This window comes from Rhineura floridana, chromosome 14, assembly GCF_030035675.1.
Source record: "Rhineura floridana isolate rRhiFlo1 chromosome 14, rRhiFlo1.hap2, whole genome shotgun sequence".
In the NCBI taxonomy this organism is placed as follows: domain Eukaryota; kingdom Metazoa; phylum Chordata; class Lepidosauria; order Squamata; family Rhineuridae; genus Rhineura; species Rhineura floridana.
Window position 1 is genome coordinate 20,920,654 of NC_084493.1, and position 21,249 is coordinate 20,941,902.

The window sequence follows — 21,249 nt, forward strand, 5'->3', positions numbered from 1 at the left end:
AAGGTAGAACGATACTAATAGGTATGATTACGCACTTACTTTTTGGCTGCCCGCCTTCGCAGGTCTTGCCCTGGCATCTCCTCAGATAATACAGCTCCACCCAGATTCAGGGGCTGCTCCTGATTCACAGGGAAGCTGAAGGAAGCAAATAATTACTTTCCAGAGTATAAGCTTATCTGTGATGTCACTTGGAGCCAAGCCATTTGACCCAGGCCCTTTGATTTTATTATAGTTCTGAAGAAAAGAGACACTCCCAATGCAAACTGGTCTCTAAATATTTCCCATTCTCAACGGAGATGGGAAGCTTATCCCAGGTTTCTGGCAAAAAGAACCAACTCCTCATCTTCTTCAGAATGTTGTCTTCCACAAATGCTATAGCCGTTCCAGGGAAAGTGAGTCCCTACATGTCTTCTTTCTTCAGTACATGAGGAGAGGCTAGGCTAGATCTCAATCCCATGCAGACGTATCTAGCTAAGGTTTACTAAGACCTCAGTTGGTCATGTTCATTAATTTCAATGGGTCTCCTCTGAGTAGCATTAGCTACAACCCATGGTGTCTATGTTTTAAAGAAGAAGGTTTCCTATGTGGAAGAGTTGTTCTTTATTTCCCGAATTTCAGAGCTCTCCAGAACACAAGACACACTGCTATGACACAAGATGGTTGATTCTAATCTCTGCTTTCAGCATGTTTATTTTCTGGATTCCCACAAGGACTGGCCCTACCACTGGCCAGAGTGAGGCAGCTGGTCTTAAGTGACATGAAAGGGCACAGCAAGTTGTTAGTTATTTAATGTGTTGTATTTTTCTTGCCAAGAAGGGGAGATGCACTTGTGGGATTTTCTCCCTCAGGTGCCAAAATAACTTGATCAGTCTTGAACTACATACATACCATGTATTTGAAGCACATGTCTTCCCCCAAAGATTCCGGGAACTGTAGTTTGCTAAGGGTGTTGGGAATTGTAGCTCTATGAGGGGTATGCTTTATGTTCCCCTTTCCTCTTTGATCTAGTGTTAATTTTATGTACATTGCTTTGATTTTTTTTTCTTGGATTTGGCAGTATACACATTTATGTATAAATATAAATAAAATAAAACTATCGTGTCTGGAAGTGTCCTTAGCCTAGTCTAGTCTGTTCTTTTTCATTGGCATATGAGGATCTTGAATAAAACTGCTGTATAGCAAATGCAGTCATAGTGGGGCATATACTGTTCAGAGGAATGAGCAGATCACAGAAGTATCTTTGGGGGAGTGATAGTTCAGTGGGTATAATACTCCATTCTCTCCAGGAAACAACACAGTGGAACCTTAATTTGGCTCTTCCTCCTAAACAGTCATGGCTTCCTCCAAAGAATCCTGGGAAGTATAGTTTGTTAAGGGTGCTGAGGGTTGCTAGGAGGCCACTATTCCCGTCACAGAGCTACAATTCCTAAAGTTCTCTGGGAAGAGGGACTGACTGTTAAACCACTTGAGGAACTGTAGTTCTGTGAGGGGATTATGGGTCTCCTAACTCCTCTCAGCATCTTTCACAAACTACTCTTCCCAGGATTCTTGAGATAAACCATGACTGTTTAAAGTGGAATAACAGTGGAATAAATGTCTGGGGTGAATGTGGCCTTACAGTAACCATTTAAAAATTGGGGCATGCTACAGCTTTTGGGGGGGGTTTCAACTGGAAAGGTGCATGGAGGAAACGGTTAAAACACCCTCCACAGCTACTTTTCATAAACAAGGATATCTGTGCCACTATAAACAACACTAAGGTTCATTGACAAGCAGTGCATGGAAATTTGTTCCCAAAATTAGTAGGTAAAATTATTCTTTTACTTAAATGTAAGGAATAGGCTGATTAAGGGAGCTGTAACCTCAGTGAAAATCTTAGCAGAGAAACTGCGCTGGAGAAATGAGTGGTGGGTAGTGACAGAGATGAGCCCAGGCCTATGCAGACTGCATGTTATGAGATCACTGGAGGAGATTACCTGTTATCTCTGATCTTGTGGATGAAGGAGACTCGATCATTCACATTTTGTCTGAATCTGTCAGGAACTCCTTTGGGAGACAGAATAAGGAAAGCTATGTCTGCCATGACCAAGAATTTTGCAGAACTTGGAAATGGGAGAAAAAAGGTCACTGACTTCTTGGGCTTGCTTCTCAGACCAAAAGCCTATCTAATCCTGTATACCATTTCCAACAGTGGCTGTTATCAAGATAGAAAGATAACCAGACAGTAGAGATGGAAGGATCTGTACGTTTTAATTCTCTCAGTTTCTCATTTTTCTAATCTTAAATTTGGTTCTCCACATTTCTGCAGCAATTTGCATTTTTAAAAAAAACATACAAATTCCTCCTGAAAATTCTTCAGTATTTTAGTGTTAATTTCTCCTAATATGTTTTTATACAGTTTGACTAACGTACACATTTCTGCAAACAATTTGTCCTAATATAAAGCATTTTTGTATGTTATTTTCACCAGTATGTTCATTCTGTGCACACCTTCCCCTAATATATGCATTTTTGTAAACATTGCTTGAAGAACTGCATCACAAAATTCAGATATGTGTGTTTTGGTTCTCATATTGTTTCAGAAAGTGCAAATTTGATAAATTCAGCTTTAAATGCAAACTGAATCAAATTTCTCCTCCACCCCTATCAGACAGACAGACAAATACATTTGTAGCAGGGAACCAGTGATGGAAACAGAGAGAGAAAGATGCTTAATCCATCCCATCAACCAGGGATATTGTTAGAGGGTGGCCCAGAGGGCTTGAGCCCTGGATCTTTTGCAGTCTCAGATTTCCTGTTCCCCTTTTACACTTTTTTAGGAGGGTTAGCCAACTTGGGGTCCTTCAATGTTTGGACTACAAATTCCATCAGCCCAGCCAGTATGGCCAATGGTAGAGGATGATGGAAGTTGTAGTCCAAACCATCTGAAGTGCACCACATTGGCTACCCACGCCTTATAGGATGTCTGAGCACACTGTGCAGGTGAGATTCCACCCACCATCTTAATCTTAGAGGCATCTATGGATATAAGTTAGCATATGTAACGTTAACTTCTGTAAGTGCCTAGCAACTAGGTACTTTAAGTATTACCCCCTAACTCTTCTGTACCGATATCTTCTACCAGGCTGATTGCTTGGAACCTCTGGGAGAAAGTGATGGTTAAAAGTGGCTTGTGAGTGTTATATGGAAGGGAGAGTGAATGATTAGGGGAAAGCTGATTCTCCCTTGTAAATCCAACCCCATCCCTCAGCATTATGAGGACTGGATATCCCAAATTTGCCTAACAACCCATTTGCCACAGGCTTAATATTGCCACCAGCATCTTTCCCTCCACCATCCTCCTCCAGAACTCAGGTCTGGGTTCTTGCTTTGGCTGACCTTTAACGCAGAGGTGAGTGAAGCGGAGCTCATTGTCATGGTCTCGCAGCATGTAGTGAAAATCTTCCCAAGTGAGCTCCTCCTTATCTTGGAACCCCGACTCCTTAAACAAGGACTCAACCACCTGCTCGGTCTGATCGCGAGAGAGACAGTTATTGGAGATCTCAATGAAAGACCTAGAGAGCAGGGGAAGACAACAAGCTCAGCAAACTGGGAGCTTGTCGCAAAAGCTCCCATTGAGTCCAAGGGCCATAGCTGAGTTGCAGGTATTTATGCTTAGTGACAAGCTGTGCAAGCTTTGTGAACCACCAGGTCGTTTGAACTGGAACTGTGTTGAGGAAGAATCATAGAAGCATAGACTAGAAGAGTTGGAAGGGTCCTATAAGGCCATCGAGTCCAACCCCTTGCTGAATTTAGGAATCCAAATGAAAGCATATCTAACAGGTGGCTGTCCAGCTGTCTCTTGAATGCCTCCGGTGTTGGAGAGCCCACCAGGAGAATCAGTTCAGAAAAGGGATTCAGAACATCCAAATCTACTACGGAGAAAAAGTCAACTTGTGTTTATTTCAGTTTCAAAAACAATGGTGAAGAATCCACTCTCTTGCTTACTCTACAAGCATAAGATGTTGGAAAGGACAGAACTGAAGTGCAGCATATGCTGGCCTCTGCCACTGCCATTCTGGATCTCCAGAAAATCCTGCTTCCCAAGACCACATATTGCAAATTTTATTCCATGTCTAAAGCAGTAGTACAAGGGTGGGGAACCTTAGGCCCGGGGACTAAATGTGCCCCCCCAGCCTCTCTATCTGGCCCTCAGAACTCTACCAAGCCACACCTCCTCTTCTCAGGCCATACCCCTCGCTGGCCATGCTTCACACCCCAGGTGTTTCTGCCTGGCTGGAATGTGCCTTTGAACTCTGAGGATGCCTCTTGTCTTGTTGGAGGATAGAGGTGTGTGTGTGAGTATGTGTAGAAAATAGCAGACTCAGGGGCGTCACTACCGGGGTGCGGAGGGTGCGGCCCGCACCCAGGTGTCACCATGAGGGGGGTGACACCCAGAGCCGCCCCGCCCCGCGCTGTTGCCCTGCAAGGCTGCTCCAACTCCTCCTCCTCGGAGGCAGGTGGGCGAGACTGGGAGCAGGGTCGGCGGGGCGAGGGAGGCGCGCCAGCGTTCCCAGGCCTTCTCTGGCTGGGTGCCCCTCCGGCGTGCGCCCTCCCAGGGGCATGAACAGGGTGGCTGGCCTCAAGTGCATGCACACACGCAAGCCTGGCCACCTCGTCCATGCCCCTGGGAGGGCACGCACCGGAGGTCCGCACCCCCCCACACTCCCGCTAGTGACGCCGCTGAGCAGACTGTACAAAGGTAAAGTTGACATTTGTTTCGCTGCCTGCGTTTGTTTGCTCAGGCCCCACCCACCTCTGGTATGTGGACCTTGGAAGGTTTCCCAGAAGGGAATGCGGCCCACAGGCTAGAAAATGCACCCTATCCCAGCAGTAGAGGATACCTCAGCATCCTGAAGAATTCTTCCTTGGAAAGAAAGCCATCTCCATCTATGTCATACATTGTGAACATCAGTTTCGACTTCTCTTGGGATGATCCTAGTAGAGAGAGAACAAGAGGGAGAAATGAACACATGACGCTCATGATAAATGCAGACCATCAGATATGGAGAATTCCTTCTAGCTGAATTCCCCACCTCCTTAATAATTTCCGAGCGGAAGGGATGAACTGATCATTGTGGTAAGGGAATTGGAGTCCAGGAAACAAGTGGGTGAGAGGACCCAGGAGAGGTCACTAGGGATGATTAGGGATGAGCAGATCTGGCAATTTTGGTTGCTCTCAGTTTCTCATTTTTCTACTCTTTAAGTTCAGTTCTCCACGTTTCCACCTGTTTGCATCTTTTTAAAAAGTTCTTATAAAAATCTATCAGCATTTTACTATACACATTTCAGTGCAATTTTGTCCAATATATACATTTCTGCAAAGCAATTTCCTCTAAAGTGATGCAGTTTTGTATCTTATTTTCAGTAATATATGCATTTTTATGGTGCATCCTTTCCTCTAGCATACACAATTTTGTACACATTACTTGGCTGGAGCGCTGCATTGCAAAATTCAGGTAAGTACAAATTTCACAGGAATGGCTATATTTCAGTTCACGTATTGTTTTGGAAAGAGCAAATTAGGGAGGTTCTCCATCCCCAACACTGATGATGGCCTTTCCAGAATCACCCTGAACAGGACCCCTCATGATGGTTGAAAAGGACTTTTTTCCTGCTTAATCAATGTAATTCTCCCATGGCCCATCAACCACAGGTGAACACCTGGCTGCTGGTCTTTGCTATTAGAGGTATTCACAGTGGAAGAAGGGAAATGTGTACACATTGTCTGGGTTCTTAGGGAAAGAGGCAGGGGGGTCATGACCTTCTTTATTTTTTTGGAAGTGTAGGGGGCTTCTATTGACTCCTAACCTGTCCTCCACTCATTTAGGCATTGTATGGATGGGTAACTAGTAGGGATGTGCTAGAATTCCCCTCAATTCACATTTGGTACTGAATTTTCTATTAATTCGCTTATTCTCAATGTAGTGAATTTCCATCGGTATTTTTGAAAACAGACTAAAAAAAAAAAATCCGCCTCTAAAACATTGACTGTAAGAATGATAATTTATCAATATTTCCATTATCAATATTTCCTTTTAAAATATTGATATTAATAGCATTTTTTTTTCAAGCAAAAAAAAACTCGGATCAGTAAAAGCAGAGGCTAGCAGATACAGAATGACAGATTGATGCCAGCCTGTTAGGTTGATGAAATGCTTGTGCACTGGCACTGGCCAATGGATCCCATCCCTAGCAGCTAGATAGGACATAAATATTTTTCTTTTCCTGAAATGTTTCCTACAGGGCTGGCTCCAGGCATGCGGGGGCCCTTGGGCATCAGTTTGCCCTGGCCCCCCGGTGGGTGGGTGGGTGTGCATGTGCGTGTGTATGCGTGCATGTGTGGCCCCCCCGCTCACCCCCTATGGTCCCCCTACCTGTCTAGTCTTTACTATTGCCCTTAATGAAGATGGCGGCCGCGGTTTCCCTAAGGGGAATGAAGCCTCCGCCATCTTTGTTGATGGCACATGTGCATGCTACGCGCATACATCTCTGCCATCAACTAAGATGGCAGCAGTGGCTTCAGTACCTTAGGGAAGCTGCGGCCGCCATCTTCATTAAGGGCAATGCTAAAAAGCCGGCTGACAGGTAAGTGGGGGGCGTGGGGGGGGACGGATTGTGGAAGGGGAGCGGAGGGCCCCTCAGGGGCTCCTGTAACTCCAGGGCCCTCAGGCCAGTGCCCAACCTGGCCGCCCTTTAGAGCCGGCCCTGGTTTCCTAGTTAGAATTCTAGATGTCCTGATGATGCTCAGTTCCCTCCCAGTCTTTTCAACTAATACAAACTTTTTCACCTTTCATAAAGACCACCAAAATGTCCAGGAACTCCCGGAAGGAGAGATATCCATTGCCATCTTTGTCAGCGAGGGAGAACATGGAGTCCACAAATACAGACTGGGGCTTGAGCCCCAGTGCGTCTGCAAACTCTGTCCTGCTCAGCTCACACTTCAGTGCTTCCTTGGCTTTCTGAGATGTTTCCAAGCTGAGCTCTCCGGCATCTAATCTGTCAATGTCTAGAACCTGAAAGGGAAAGATGAGTGGTTAGGTTCCTTCCAAAAATCGCACTCCTCAGGCCTCCTATGAATAGAGTGAGCAACAATCTATACAAAGCTAGGACCTCTCTCTTTGTCTCTGCCCTGCTCAGCAAATATTAGTTAAAAATGACTTATCAGTGAAGGCTCAGTTTACAGTAGATCAGAACAACAATGGGATCATCTAAGCATTACATGTCTCTGTTTGATATTCAAACAAAAGAGCTCACAAGAAATACTTGACAAATAAAAATACCCCACTTTCACAATGGGAGACAGACCCCTGTAAGGAAGAGTAAGCAATGGCTTATTCATGCCTCATTTTATTAAGGATCTTGGGCAAGCCACACTGGACTTAGCCCCCCCCTTTTTTTTTGGCCACCTTTTTGTTCTGAGAACTTTGGATTTGTAGCTCATTTCAATATTTGAAAGGTGGTATGGGGTAGTGGTTAGAGTGCTAGATGCAGACAAGGGACAGCAGGTTTAAATCTCACTGGGAAAACTTGGGCCTGTCGCTGTCTCCAAATCTATCTTACTATACAGTGGTCATGTCCAGACCATACATCAAATTCACATGGCTTCCTCCAAAGAGTCCTGGCAACCGCAGTTTGTTAAGGGTGCTGGGAATTGTAGTTATGAGGGGGTAAACGACAGTTCCCAGGATTCTTTGGGGCAAGCCGTGTGCTTTAAAGGTGCCTTAAATGTATGGTGTGAATGTGACTGGAATGGTTGTGAGGATTGTAGTATGGATATACATCATCCTGAACTCCTTGGGAGGATAGAATAAAAGTAAATAAAAGCAAACAACCATCATGCTCCATTTCCCCCACCTTCGTTAGGGTTCGGTATTTTGAGGCGTGGTTAAATAAAAACAATTGGGCTGAATCTGCAGAGTCATTGGTGGAGTGCAATCCTCTTAATATTAGTATAGTGAGCATTTTTTAAAAGGGAGGACCCCATGAGAACATGTGCCTGTGGAACAGATGGTCATAAATAAAGATGTTGTGAATATTGGTGAATAGTGAAAATGGAAATGGACTGCCTTCAAGTCAATCCTGACTTATGGCGACCCTATGAGTAGGGTTTTCATGGTAAGCGGTATTCAGAGGGGGTTTACCATTGCCTTCCTCTAAGGCTGAAAGGCAGTGACTGGCCCACCAGTGAGCTTCATGGCTGTGTGGGGATGTGAACCAAATTGAATTATCTCCCATCCCTACTGAATGTGTTACATATTATATCTATCTATCTCTAAGAAGGGTTATTTTTTAAAAAACAAAAAGCTATAGAAATCCTGAATAAAGTGAAAAATGAGGACTGGGAAAAGAGTTGACAACATTTGCTTAAGCAGCACACTTTAATACTAAGGTTCTTTTTCCTGCACACATGGTCAACTGCCTTAATGTTCCCCACAACATCTCCACTATTGCAACTCATTATTGTGCTAGTGTAGTTTATGTGCTGTTGGCTTATCTTCTTTGCCTTCTCCTACATGTCCAAGACGGAGTCATTTGGAATCTGGAAAGGCAGAATTTTACTCAATATTGGCATGCAGATTATTCCCAGGTTATTCTCCATTTCATTCTCTTGGATACAAGTCCCACTGGGTTCAATGGGGCTTGCTTCCAGGTATGTGAAAATCAGGATTTTCGGCCTTGTAGGAGTGCCTGTTTGCATCCACTTGTGCTTTGCTTTTACATTTGTAAATAAAGTAAATATTATTAATAGACTTTTCAGTCTCTCTCTCACTCAGAGGAAACCTGGCAGTGCTGTCCCAGGATTTCTCAAACCGTTTTGCAGCGCATGTCTACTTAGAAGTAAGACCCACTGAGTTCAATCATGTTTACTCCCAAGTGACTGTGCATAGGATTGCAGCCCCAGTGTGCAGTCCCAGTGTTTAAGAATCTGGCATCCTACAGTGGAGATGGGGAACCTGTGGCCTTCCAAATGTTGCTGGATTCTAACTCCCATCAGCCAGGATAATGCGAGCTGTTGTCCAACAATATATGGAGGGCAACAGTTCCCCCATTCCCTACATAGTTGGTTTGCATGGAATGCTTGATGGCCGTAGTTGTAAATGTTCATTCAGCATTAAGCTCTTTCCACCATTGTGTAAAAAGGCTTCCAAACATAAGGACACAAGAGGAGCCCTGCTGCATCAGGGCAGTGGCCCATCTTGTTCAGCATCCTGTTCTCAGAGAGGCCAACCAGATGCCTGTGGGAAGCCCGCAAGCAGGACCTGAGTGCACTCCCCCTCCTGTGATTTCCAGCAGCTGATATTCAGCGCTAGTTCTTCTCGGAGTAGACCCATTGATTAGATATAACGCACTGAGATTCATTAATTTCAATGGATCTACTCTGAGTAGGACTTAGTTGAAGACATCCTCTGGTATTCCAAAGCATACTGCCTCCAACAGTGAAGGTAGAACATAGCCATCAGGGTTAGCAGCCACTGATAACCTTCTCCTCCATGAATTTGTCTAATCCTCTTTTAAAGCTGTCCAAGTTGGTGGCCATCACTGTCTCTTGCGGGAGTGAATTCCATTGTGTAACTGTGTGCTGTGTCAAAAAGTATGTTCTTTTGTCTGTCCTGAATCTTCCAACATTCAGCTTCATTGAAACAGCCCCAAGTTCCAGTGTTATGAGAGTACCTGGGCAAATATATGCCTGAAGAAAATATCTAGGATGTCCTTTCTCTGCTCCTTGGTAATTGCCTTCTTCAGCAGCTGCTGTTCCTTCATCTCAGATATCTGGAGAGACAACCTGTTTCTTTCCATATAGGCTTTCAGATGCCCAAGGAAGTCCTTGCACTCCATCTCCCCATTAAACTGCAACACCTATGAGCCAATGAAACAGAGAAGTTCTGGTTGTGGATATGCCTTCTCAGAAATATCTGCTCTTTTGACCTTTATAAACCTCCCAGGTTTTTTGAGGATCTACATTGCTTCTACTGCTGTTAATTGATTTGTTTTAAATCAAGGTTTTTTAATGGGGGGATTTTATTGTACATTGTTTTAAATTTTGGCTGATGGAAAGCCAGGATATAAATAGGGGTGTTCACACATTACATTCAGTGAGCATACAATGTGTGTATACAAATAGTTGAGCTGTACAATTAGTGCCAGATTTAAGCACAAGCTAAGCTAGCAACAGTTTAGGGCCCTAGGTTATGAAGGGCCACTAAATACAACTTTTTAAAAAATTAAATTTAAAGTTTTATATAATTGTGTTGCTGTACATCAAAAGTTGCCACATGGGAGGGAAGTGGCCACTGACCTACAGGATGGCCGCATAAACCCTTTGCTTTCCTCTCTTGCATTGGATTTAAATACCCCACAAGGCAAAAAAGGAGGAAAACAAATTATTCTGGTGCTCATTATGGTTTAAGGAATGTCAATGACAACACTCCGTGTAAAAACAGGTGTTGTGATGACCTCTTTCTTCACCTAGTGGAGAAACGGTTTGAAGAAGCTCAAGCAAAAGTTTTCATATATGTCAAATAAAACATCATAAGGCATTTTCATTTGAAGGTATGCATACAGTATAGGACAGCGTTTCCCAACTAGTGGGCCACCAGATGTTGTTGGGCCACAATTCCCACCTTTCCTGACCACTGGCAATGCTGGCTGAGGCGAGTTGTGGTCCAACAACATCTGGTGGCCCACTAGTTGGGAAAGGCTGGTATAGGATTATTGGAAGATATGCAGTATGTCTTAGTTAGTTTTTAGTTGCATTCTAGCCTACGCACTAGCATATATGCAAAAATAAGAGTTTATTATTTTTATTGTCATTGTCCTTTCTGTTAGAATATTACATATTTTTGGTAATGTTAGGAGGCCTCATAAACTTAACATGGTTTAAGGCCTCTTAAACAACCACATGTACACTCTTACAGTTATTCACACATAACATTGAACGAGTCTGTGTACCTGTATATGTAACAGTTGAGCTGTAGAAATCAACAAAGGTAGGCTCTTACACACAAACACTTGTACATGTGTGCACACAGCTTGTACCTGTGTTCAGTGTAACATGTGAACCAGCCTAATGTTTTCAATATATAAATGAATAAATAAATACACATCGTACAAGTTGCATACCAGGTCATATTCTTTGGGGATCTTCAAGAGCAAAGTTTTGTTGCCCTTGTTGTTGGACAAGACTGTCTCCACCTGCTGCTGGCTTTTCAGACAGATACTTCGGAGCACAGCCAACTTGCCGTCAAGAACTTTGATCACTTTGTCTTCGTGCAGCTGAAGGTAAACCAGAGAGCTGGCAGTCTTGGGGTCTTGCCATTCGAAAGCTGGGAGAAAGAACCATGTTAGCCTTATCATTCCAACAACCACCATTCTCTGGGTGGGTAAGAATGATTGTGAGAAGCCTTTATACACCCACAAGGTTAAGAGGCACGGAGATGGAAGAGGAGAAGAATATTTAACACAGATTTTCTTTTTAAAAAAATGAAACCATAAATGAATCACATAGTGCATCAATAGTATATTATCACAATAAGATCAGGAATTTCCCAAGAAACCTTTTCTGATGCTTGAACCCAGATTATTTTATATACATCAGGGCCACATTCACACCATTTATGTATTCCACTATTATTCCACTTTAAGAGAGAGTTAGTGTGGTGTAGTGGTTAAGGTGTTGGACTACGACCTGGGAGACCAGGGTTCGAATCCCCACACAGCCATGAAGCTCACTGGGTGACCCTGGGCCAGTCACTGCCTCTCAGCCTCAGAGGAAGGCAATGGTAAACCCCCTCTGAATACCACTTAACATGAAAACCCTATTCATAGGGTCGCCCATAAGTCAGAATCGACGTGAAGGGAGTCCATTTCCATTTCCATTTCACTTTAAACAGTCATGGCTTCCCTCAAAGAATCCTGGGAAATGTAGTTTGTGAAGTGCTGAGAGTTGTTAGGAGACTCCTGTTCCCCTCATAGAGCTAAAATTTCCAGAGTTTTCTGGGAACAGGGATTGACTATTAAACCACTCAACTGTAGCTCTGTAAGAGGAACAGGGGTCTTGTAACAACTCTCAGCACCCTTCACAAACTACACTTCCCAGGATTCTTTGGGGGAAGCCATGACTGGTTTAAGTGGAATGATGGTCGAATAAATGTATGGTGTGAATGAGACCCAATTTGGAGACCAACAGCATCTGAAAGGCCACAGGTTCCCTATCCCAGACAAGTTCCCAGATGGTAATGTATATTACTTCACCTACTTCAGAATTTGGTAAGTCAGAGTGGCCACATTTGGGGGCCCTTCTGCTCAATCTGCTAAGTGGGACCCTCGACTTCTGCCCTAAAGACCTGCCCTCATGGCACCACTGCTTGTGAGAGAGTTGGGTCTGAGAAGGATGCTTGGTACAAAAAGAACAGTTTGCAGTTTTGAAGACACGGAATGGAAGCAGAGAGGGGGAAACAGCTGTGGGCTAGCTGATGGTGAAGCACTTTTGGGGTTCAGGGTCTCTCCCTCTGGGGAACTGATGTGGGATGATGGATCCGCTGCATTCAGAAGTTCCTGCTATTGGTCCCCGCTTAGGCTCTGCTTGCATAATTTTTAAAAAAGCAACGGGTAGGAAGACCTATAGAATCATAGACTAGGAGAGTTAGAAGGGGCCAATAAGACCATCAAGTCCAACCCTTTGCTCAATACAGGAATCCAAGTTTACGCACAGCTGCCCCTTGAATGCCTCCAGTGTTGGAGAGCCCACCACCTCCCTAGGTAATCAGTTCCATTGTCGTACTGTTCTAACAGTTAGGTGGTTTTTCCTGATGTTCAGCCAAAATCTGTCTTCCTGTAACTTGGGCCCATTATTCCATACCCTGCACTCTGGGATGACTGAGAAAAGAGCCTGGCCCTCCTCTGTGTGACAACCTTTCAAGTACTTGAAGAGTGCTATCCTATCTCCCCTCAGTCTTCTCTTCTCAAGGCGAAACACACCCAGTTCTTTCAGTCTTTCCTCACAAGGCCTTGTTTCCAGTCTCCTGATCATCCTGGTTGACCTCCTCTGAACCTCTTCCCATATGTATGCATCCTTCTTAAAGTATGGTGTCCAGGTACTCAAGATGAGGCCTAACCAGTGCCAAATAGAGAGGAACCAGTACTTCATGTGATTTGGAAACTATACTTCTGTTAATGCAGCCAAAAATAGCGTTTGCCTCTTTTGCAGCCACATTGAACTGTTGGCTCATATTCAGCTTGTGGTCAACTACTATCCCAAGATACTTCTTGCATGTACTATTGCTGAGCCAAGTATCCCCCAAATTATAACTGTGCAGTTGGTTTCTTTTTCCTAGGTGTACAGCTTTGCACTCATCCCTGTTAAATTTCATTTAAAACTCCACTGGTCTTTCTTATCTAAAACAATCTAAACCCAGCAGGGCAGTACCTGGAAACAGAGAAGTGGGAAGGATGTCATAATATAGCTTGTGTTTGCAGAGCCTTGACTGGCAAGAAAGAAAGATTTTCAGAGAGACTTTCCCCACCAACCCTACGCACTAGGGTTGCCAGGTTCGTGGCCTGAGACTGATTCTGTATCTCTAGGAGAAGAGAAAGTCAGCCAAGTGCAGGTGTTCTTGCAACCCTGTAATGGGAAAAACCACAAGGTGAAATTCTCCCTTCCCCCTGCACAGCTTTTAAAGATACAGAAGACCTCTTGGTTGCCAGGCCCAGCCTCCAAGAGGTCTTCTGTATCTTTAAAAGTTGTGCAGGGGGAAGGGAGAATTCCACCTTGTGGTTTTTCCCATTACAGAGTTGCAAGAACACCTGCACTTGGCTGACTTTCTCTTCTCCTAAAGATACAGGATCAGTCTCAGGCCAAGAACCTGGCAAGCCTACTAGGCACACAGCATTTGGGGCCAAGTGCTTTGGGAAAGCCCTCACCTTGGATTCCCTCTACGGATACTTCTGCCCGTACACAGGGGCTTTGCTTCTTCTGCAGTTTGTTGAAATCTCTCCTCCGGAAGGCAGCAACAATCCAGGCGATAAACAGACTCACTGTAGAGATACCAGAGAGACATGCCTTGAGGGCAAGTTAACTCTTAGCTGCCAGAGTTGTCTGCCACTGATGACAGCAGTGGAGAGAAGGGTTGGCATTGTTGGGCCTCCACCAAGGCCCACATCGCTGCAGGTGACCTGTTGCCAACAGCCTTCCCCAACCTGGGGCCCTCCAGATGGTTTGGACTCCAACTCCCATCAGCCATAGCTAGCATGGCCAAAGTTCAGGGATGATGCGAGTTGCAGTCCAGCGACAACTAGAGATGGGATCCATTGGCTCGTGCCAATTCAAACACATTCCGTTGACCCAGCAGGCCAATATCAATTCCAGTTCGTTCTTTGTCTGCTAGCCACTGCTTTTACCAATCCTTGCCAAAAATATTGATATTAATATTGCTGATGTGAAACTAAATATCAATTTCTTCTTCCTCTGGGCGGCTGTGCAGACTGGGCCCAAAAGGAGACAGCAAATGAATAGGCAATAGTGACAGCACTGAGAAGAGGAGAGCTCACTCTGAGAGGAGAGGAGCGACTCAAAGTGGGTGAGACCGGGAGCAGCCCACAGCCTCCCGTAATGCTGCATTTGGAGCAACTCTAAAGCACGATGTATTATTATTTCTTATTACTGTTTATTTCTATCCCACTTTTTGGCCTAAAGGCCCTGAAGGCGGCTTACAAAAAATAAACACAAATATAGAAAATATAGAAATGTAGCAATGTTCCAGGTGCATTGTCCCAGGGGATGGTTTGAAGGTACATAATGCCACCAACCTGCCGAAGCAAAGCAGGTCTGGGTCTGGTCAGAGCCATTGGATGGGGGACTACTTGGGAACCACATGTATGCCACCTTGGGTTCCACAACGGAAGAAAGGCAAGCTATAAATGCAGTAAAATAAATAAATGTGGGCAGGTGAAGATGGCAGACCCCACTGGATTGGATGTATGATTCAGACAGCCCATTAACCATGAGCATTTTTCAAGTGGTTGCTTGGCCTATCCCTGTGTATGCATACATACATATGGGTGTATGTATGGCAAAGGCTATACTCTGTGAAGTTGTGTAACTCCTCCTTTAAAACCACTCAAAGTAGCTGCCATCACTGCATTTTGTGGCAGTGAATTCCACACATTAGCTGGTTAAATTAACTACCCCATACGAATTAGAATTCAGTACATGTAACAGAGTGCAGAGTGGCAGCCCAGGATTATGCTGGAGGCCCATCTCCACAGATTGCTTTTCCCCATTCAATTACCGTGTGAACATCTGTCACTGCTTAAAATGGCGCAGGCGGAAGAGCTGTGTCAGCTGCAGAACTGGCAACATTCATTCCCTCAGTGTTTGAACAGCTGTGGGTCACCCACTGATCAGGTCACCTTAAACTCAGCACCACTGACTCACACAGTAGGCACACAACAGAGAGACATGCCCATATTTTGCAGAGACTTCAGACAGGTATTCAGCACCCCTAAGGACATGACCCCAATCCAACCCCTCCTTGCGATGTAAAAAAAAAAAAAAAAGCTGGGCTGAAACAAACCTAGAGGGAAGCAACAGAGAGCAATGATGAGAATCACAAATCCAGGTGTACTCCCTTGGAAGTAATCCAGCATGGTTAGGGGGACACAAGGAGGTAGCTGTTCTGCAGTCACTTGCCGGGGCTGAGGGCATGGATCACCTGGAAAGACAGATGAGATGGCAGGAGTGTCAGCCCAAACTGGTCACTTGCACCCTCATCCACCCACTCACCCACCCATGAGAGCTCCTTAAAACTGCATACAGATCCCAGCAATTGTCAATCAAACAATACCTTTGGACCTAGGCTTAGGTCTTCTCGCCCTGTATCCAGATGCAACATGTAGTTTACTTTACAAGATTTTGCTTTTGCTTTTTTGCTAGCAGTGGCATGTTTAGAGATGGCTAAACACTGGCGCTAAAAAAAACCCCTCCATTTACACTACAGGACTGGTGGTCAAAGGTGTAGGAACTGGGTCTGGTTGAGAAACTGACAGAAACTAACAAAGGAAGACAGAGGACAAAATCTAATGATACATTGGGCACTTGGTATCCTCTTATTGTTACGTCAGAGACAGAAAGAACAGTGAGATCTTGACTCACTGGCGCTACTGAAATATCTATGGTTGTGGTCAAGTTGCTTTCCTAAATCTCTTGTGCGAGAGAACCTTTTTTTGCTTACCTTTTCTCTGTGGTATATCTCAGAAGGGGGTGATACATTGTTATATTATGATTTTGATTTTGTTCTGCTTTGTTTTGTTTGTAACTCTCTGTTGATTAAAGGGGTGGGCAAGAATTTCGATTCAGCTTGCGTTTCAAGCCGAATCTATTAAATTCGTAATTTCCAAAACAATATGAGAACTGAACACAGCCATCCTTTGAAATTCTTACTTATTAGAATTGTGTGGTGCAGTTCACCAACCAAACAACATTTTAAAAAAATGCATGTATTAGGGAAGTGTGCATAAAAATAAATATATCAGTGAAAATAACATGCAAAAATGCATTATCTAACAAGAAATGGCTTGAAAAAATGTGTACATTATTCAAAACCACATACAAAAATGTGTTTATTTGGAGAAATTCACACTAAAATTGTGTGAATTTTCTTTCATTTTTTTTAATGCAAACTGCTGCAGAAATGTGAAGAACTGAAGATCGAAAAAATGAGAAACTGAGAAACCAAAACTGACAGATCTTTTGATTAACACTTGAAAACCTCAATAAAAATGTTAAATATTTAAAAAATGCATACATGCCAGTCAGCATTTACTTCCCCTGCAGTTGTAATCCGTACCCAGACCCACCCCTGCAAGGCTTTGATCTGCTGTCTACTCTCATCAAGGCCAAGTATCAACTTGCTCCAGGTTCCACTGTGATGGAGCTAGTTTTGGCACTGGTGTCTCTCTCTCCCCCTCTAGCAGACAGAAAGCGTCTCAGGTGATCTGGATTTACAGGTGTAGTTGAGCAGAGGGGACAGTGTGTTGTAATTCTGGAAATTACTGCATTCTGCAACAACGGACTGGGGAGATTGTGGCATTCGACAACCAAAATCAATAAAACCACTCTTGCGCCAAGACGGAAGGAATGTCATAAAAATGCCCCTACTGCAAATATCACAAGGCACAGTGTGAGTGCAGAAACAACTATACTATGGCTTCCATCCAAAGCCTGCTCCAAGACTTTTGAGTATGATTTATTGAACCACTCCCATTCAAAGGCTTGGAACAGTGAATTTAAAAGTATCAAAATTACTTTTGAAAAAAAGAGAATAATGTTCAATCTGGGTTGTATCCAGCTAAGTTCTACACAGAGTAGATCTATTGAAACTAATGAAGCTAACTGAGTCATGTACATTAATTTCAAAGGGCCTACCCTAAGTAGAAGTACCATAGCCTACTGGCCTGCATTCAGATAAAATCTTAACAACCCTAGTTTAAAGTTATGTAAGAAAGCCTCAAGCTCATGTGCTCCCCTTCCCCTCCTACAATGTAGCTGCAAGGAACAGAACAGAAGCATATACTTCCATTTTCAATGAACCACAGTTTGTTGTTTTGTCCAAACCAGGGGCACACCGTGGTTAGTTTTAACTGTGGTTTGTCTGAACAAGGCAACTCCAAATCACGATTTATGGTCTGTTTGGAGAAATGGACTGCTAGAGTGGGATTTGTTTTTATGTATTAATTGTGTGGTGATCACACCAGTAGAGCGGTTTCTGTAAATTGTTATATCTTTTATTGATGTGTTCACCAGGATGGAGTGTTGTATTGTGTTTTAAATAGTTGATGATATGCATGTTTTGTATTGTAAATCACCTACAGACAACCAGTATCAGGAGATTAACAAGTTCAAGAAAACACTACTCATGCTACTAATAATGATGATGTATCACACACACACAAAAACGGCTATGGGACAGCAACATTATTAACATGCCTGAAATAAAACTTGATTCTGTAACCCAAAACACCATAACCATTAACCCAAAAATCAAATTCCCATGCCATAATTTATTGATATACCCTTTCATCAAAATGAAGAAATAAATAATAATCAGAAAAGAACAAAAGTAGGAAAGTGTCTTATAAGGGGTTGGACCATTGGTCAATTTAGCTCATTATTGTCTACACTGACTGGCAGCAGCTCTCCAGGGCTTCAGACAGGGGCTGTTCCCAACCGTACCTGGAGATGCCGGGGATTGAATCTGGGTCCTTCTGCATACAAAGCAGATACTCTACCACTGAGCTATGGTCCCTTCCATTGCCACTTGTTGAGTTTCCCAACAATTCCAGTATACATGCATATGGATGTAAGGGTATTGAACGGTCCCTTTAGAGATGCTATAGCCACCAGTTCAAAGCTCAGAACAGAAAACTCACCATCATGCCAGAGAAACACATTGTTCTGCATGTTTGTTGAATCTGCATAGGTGACATTATCAAGGACGTCACGGAAACTGATATTTTTTATGTCCTCTATCTCGTCAGAAGAGAATAACCTGAGGCAGGAACAAGGAGTCAACAAAAGAACGATGTGAGGTCCAGGTCTGTTTCTGTCTGCAGGATCTCAAGCAGAGAAAGGACTTCCCTAGTACTTGTTAGCCAGTTCCTTTTAACTAGAGATCCATTGAACTTGAGACTTTTTGCATGCCAAGCAAGTGCTCTACCACTATGTCTTTGTCCTTTCCCTTCCCAATTTTCCCCAAACCTCACATCCAAATTCTGTGCCAAGAAATCTGAATTCTGCAAGATATGTACATCATGCAACTTCAACCAGTTTATGCATACTTGCTAATTTTGCTAAGTCTTGCTATATGGAGGGAGGTACTATGCAGGACACGGAAGCCCTGACCTGACCACTGGAGATCCTGTTGAGACATCCTGTGCTTTTGGATATTTCAGTCAGCATTGCTCTGCATTTTCAGTGTATCTTTGTAGCCATAAGGGCTAGAACCTTGGGTTGTTTTTTTTAAAAAAAAAAAACCCTGACCATTGGCCTTGCTGGCTGAGGCTGATGAGAGTTCAAGTCCAACGACATTTGGAGGGCCACAGCTTTCTTCCCTCTGTTACCACTTTTCTGGTACTTTGTGCCAAAGGTGAGAAATTTCCACCCTTTCCCTGCAAGCTGGCCTCACACCAATAAACGTTTCCAAAAAGCTGGTTAGCTCTTACCCATTCTTGTCGTTTTCAAACCAGAACCGGTCTCCATCCCGTAAGCGAAGAAACTGGTCCTCAATGATGGCACGGAAAAGAGTTCCATTTGGTTCCAACAGGCCCCCAAGCAGCAATTCCACGTGGCCTATGTCATTGTTGTACATGTTTACAAGCTAAGAACAAACTGCAAGATTAGGTTGCGGCGCCAGATTAGTGGGACGTATGTCAGACTACCTGATTAGTCAGAAAGAAAGAGGCAGCATACATACCATACACTCAAAGCACATTTCTAGCACATGACTTCGCCGCCCCCCAAAGAATCCTGGGAATTGTTTTAAATTTTTAAATTGTGTTTTAATTTTTTTTTAAAAAAGATGTATTTTAAATTGTATTTGTTTTTAGTTACTGTAAACCGCCCAGAGATCTTCGGCTATGGGGCGGTATACAAGTATAATAAATAAATAAATAAATAAACCCTGTGAGGAAGTTCTCAGGATTCTTTGGGTGAAGCAAGGTGCTTTAAATGTATGGTATGTACAGAGCTAGAGAGAGAGTGTGTGTGCTTTAAATCTGTCAACTGAACCAGCTTCACACTGAACGTAAAAGCACAACAAAAGTCTCCAAAACATCCCATACCAGTGTTCCATACCAGTAATCTGGAGAACAAAGTCTCAAAAACATTTTTCTTCGGGGGGGGGGAACCTGAAGCAATGCTGTGCTGCTTGTAGAAAAAGTGCTCTGTGGCTTTTTGAGACTGTTCATCTGCCCAAGGATCTTAAGGCAGCCCATCATCCTCAGCCAGTTGGGCTAATGATCAGGGATGATCACCTGCAGACTCCAGGTTGGGGAAAGCTGCCTTAAAGAGGCAACCTGAAAGCTTTGGAGAAAAACATGGTTATAGGAACACAGGAAGCTGATCTACACCAGGCCAGATCATTTATAGCTAGCACTATCTGCTGTGAGGAAGGCAATGGTAGAATCATAGAATCATAGAATAGAATCATAGAATCATAGAGTTGGAAGGGGCCTTGTAGGCCATTGAGTCCAACCCCCTGCTCACAGCAGGAAATCCACAGCTAGAGCATCTCCCGCAGATAGCTGTCCAGCCTCTGCTTGAAGACATCCAGCGAAGGGGATCCCACCACCTCCCTAGGCAGTCGGTTCCATTGCCGAACCGCCCTTACTGTCAAGAAGTTCCTTCTAATATCCAATCTGAATCTACGCTCCTGCAACTTAAAACCATTAGACCTAGTCCTACCCTCTGGGGCAGCACAGAACAAATCTGTACCCTCCTCTGTGTGACAGCCCTTCAGGTACTTAAAGAGTGCAATTATATCACCCCTCAGCCTTCTCTTCACCAGACTGAACATGCCAAGTTCCTTCAACCTTTCCTCATAAGACTTGTTCTCCATACCGGCTATCATCCTTGTCGCCCTCTTCTGAACCCGCTCTAACTTGTCTATATCTTTCTTAAAATGAGGCGCCCAGAACTGAATGCAGTATTCCAGTTGAGGCCTGACCAATGCAGAATATAGTGGGACTATTACTTCCCTCGACCTGGAAACTATAGCTCTGTTTATGCAGCCCAAAACCGCGTTTGCCTTTTTTGCTGCAGCATCACACTGCTGGGTCATGTTCAACTTGCGATCCACTACAATTCCAAGGTCCTTCTCACACGCACTACTGCTAAGCTGGGTATTTCCCATCCTGTACTCGTGCATTTTGTTTTTGTGGCCTAAATGCAGAATCCTGCATTTGTCTTTATTGAATGTCATTTTATTAATGACCACCTCTGAATACCTTTTACCATGAAAACCCTATAAATATATCCAAAAAGATTCAAAGGGTCACCATAAGTCCTAATTGACTTGAAGGCATATAACAACATCTGCTGTGACTAGTAGGAACAGATCCCCAGGATCTCATTCCTTCCCCTCATCTGCTACCTAATCTTTTTTCTGTTCCTTTTTAATTGGAGATAGCAAGGATTGAACCTGGGATTTTATG

At 43.8% G+C, this 21,249-nt stretch overlaps 1 protein-coding gene across 1 annotated transcript in view; it reads right to left on the bottom strand.

The window, feature by feature from the left end:
• The window catches only part of DUOX2 (dual oxidase 2), an 83,293-nt gene that overhangs the window by 32,784 nt on the left and 29,260 nt on the right, over nt 1-21,249 (bottom strand). Inside the window, exons 13-23 of the mRNA XM_061595063.1 lie at nt 19,261-19,415; nt 18,469-18,587; nt 15,615-15,752; nt 13,963-14,076; nt 11,164-11,366; nt 9,715-9,900; nt 6,830-7,055; nt 4,884-4,977; nt 3,379-3,554; nt 1,977-2,046; nt 40-135 (exon numbers count right to left, since the gene is read on the bottom strand). Coding sequence (XP_061451047.1) covers nt 40-135; nt 1,977-2,046; nt 3,379-3,554; nt 4,884-4,977; nt 6,830-7,055; nt 9,715-9,900; nt 11,164-11,366; nt 13,963-14,076; nt 15,615-15,752; nt 18,469-18,587; nt 19,261-19,415 — 1,577 coding nt within the window. The remainder of the gene's footprint in view (nt 1-39; nt 136-1,976; nt 2,047-3,378; nt 3,555-4,883; nt 4,978-6,829; nt 7,056-9,714; nt 9,901-11,163; nt 11,367-13,962; nt 14,077-15,614; nt 15,753-18,468; nt 18,588-19,260; nt 19,416-21,249) is intronic.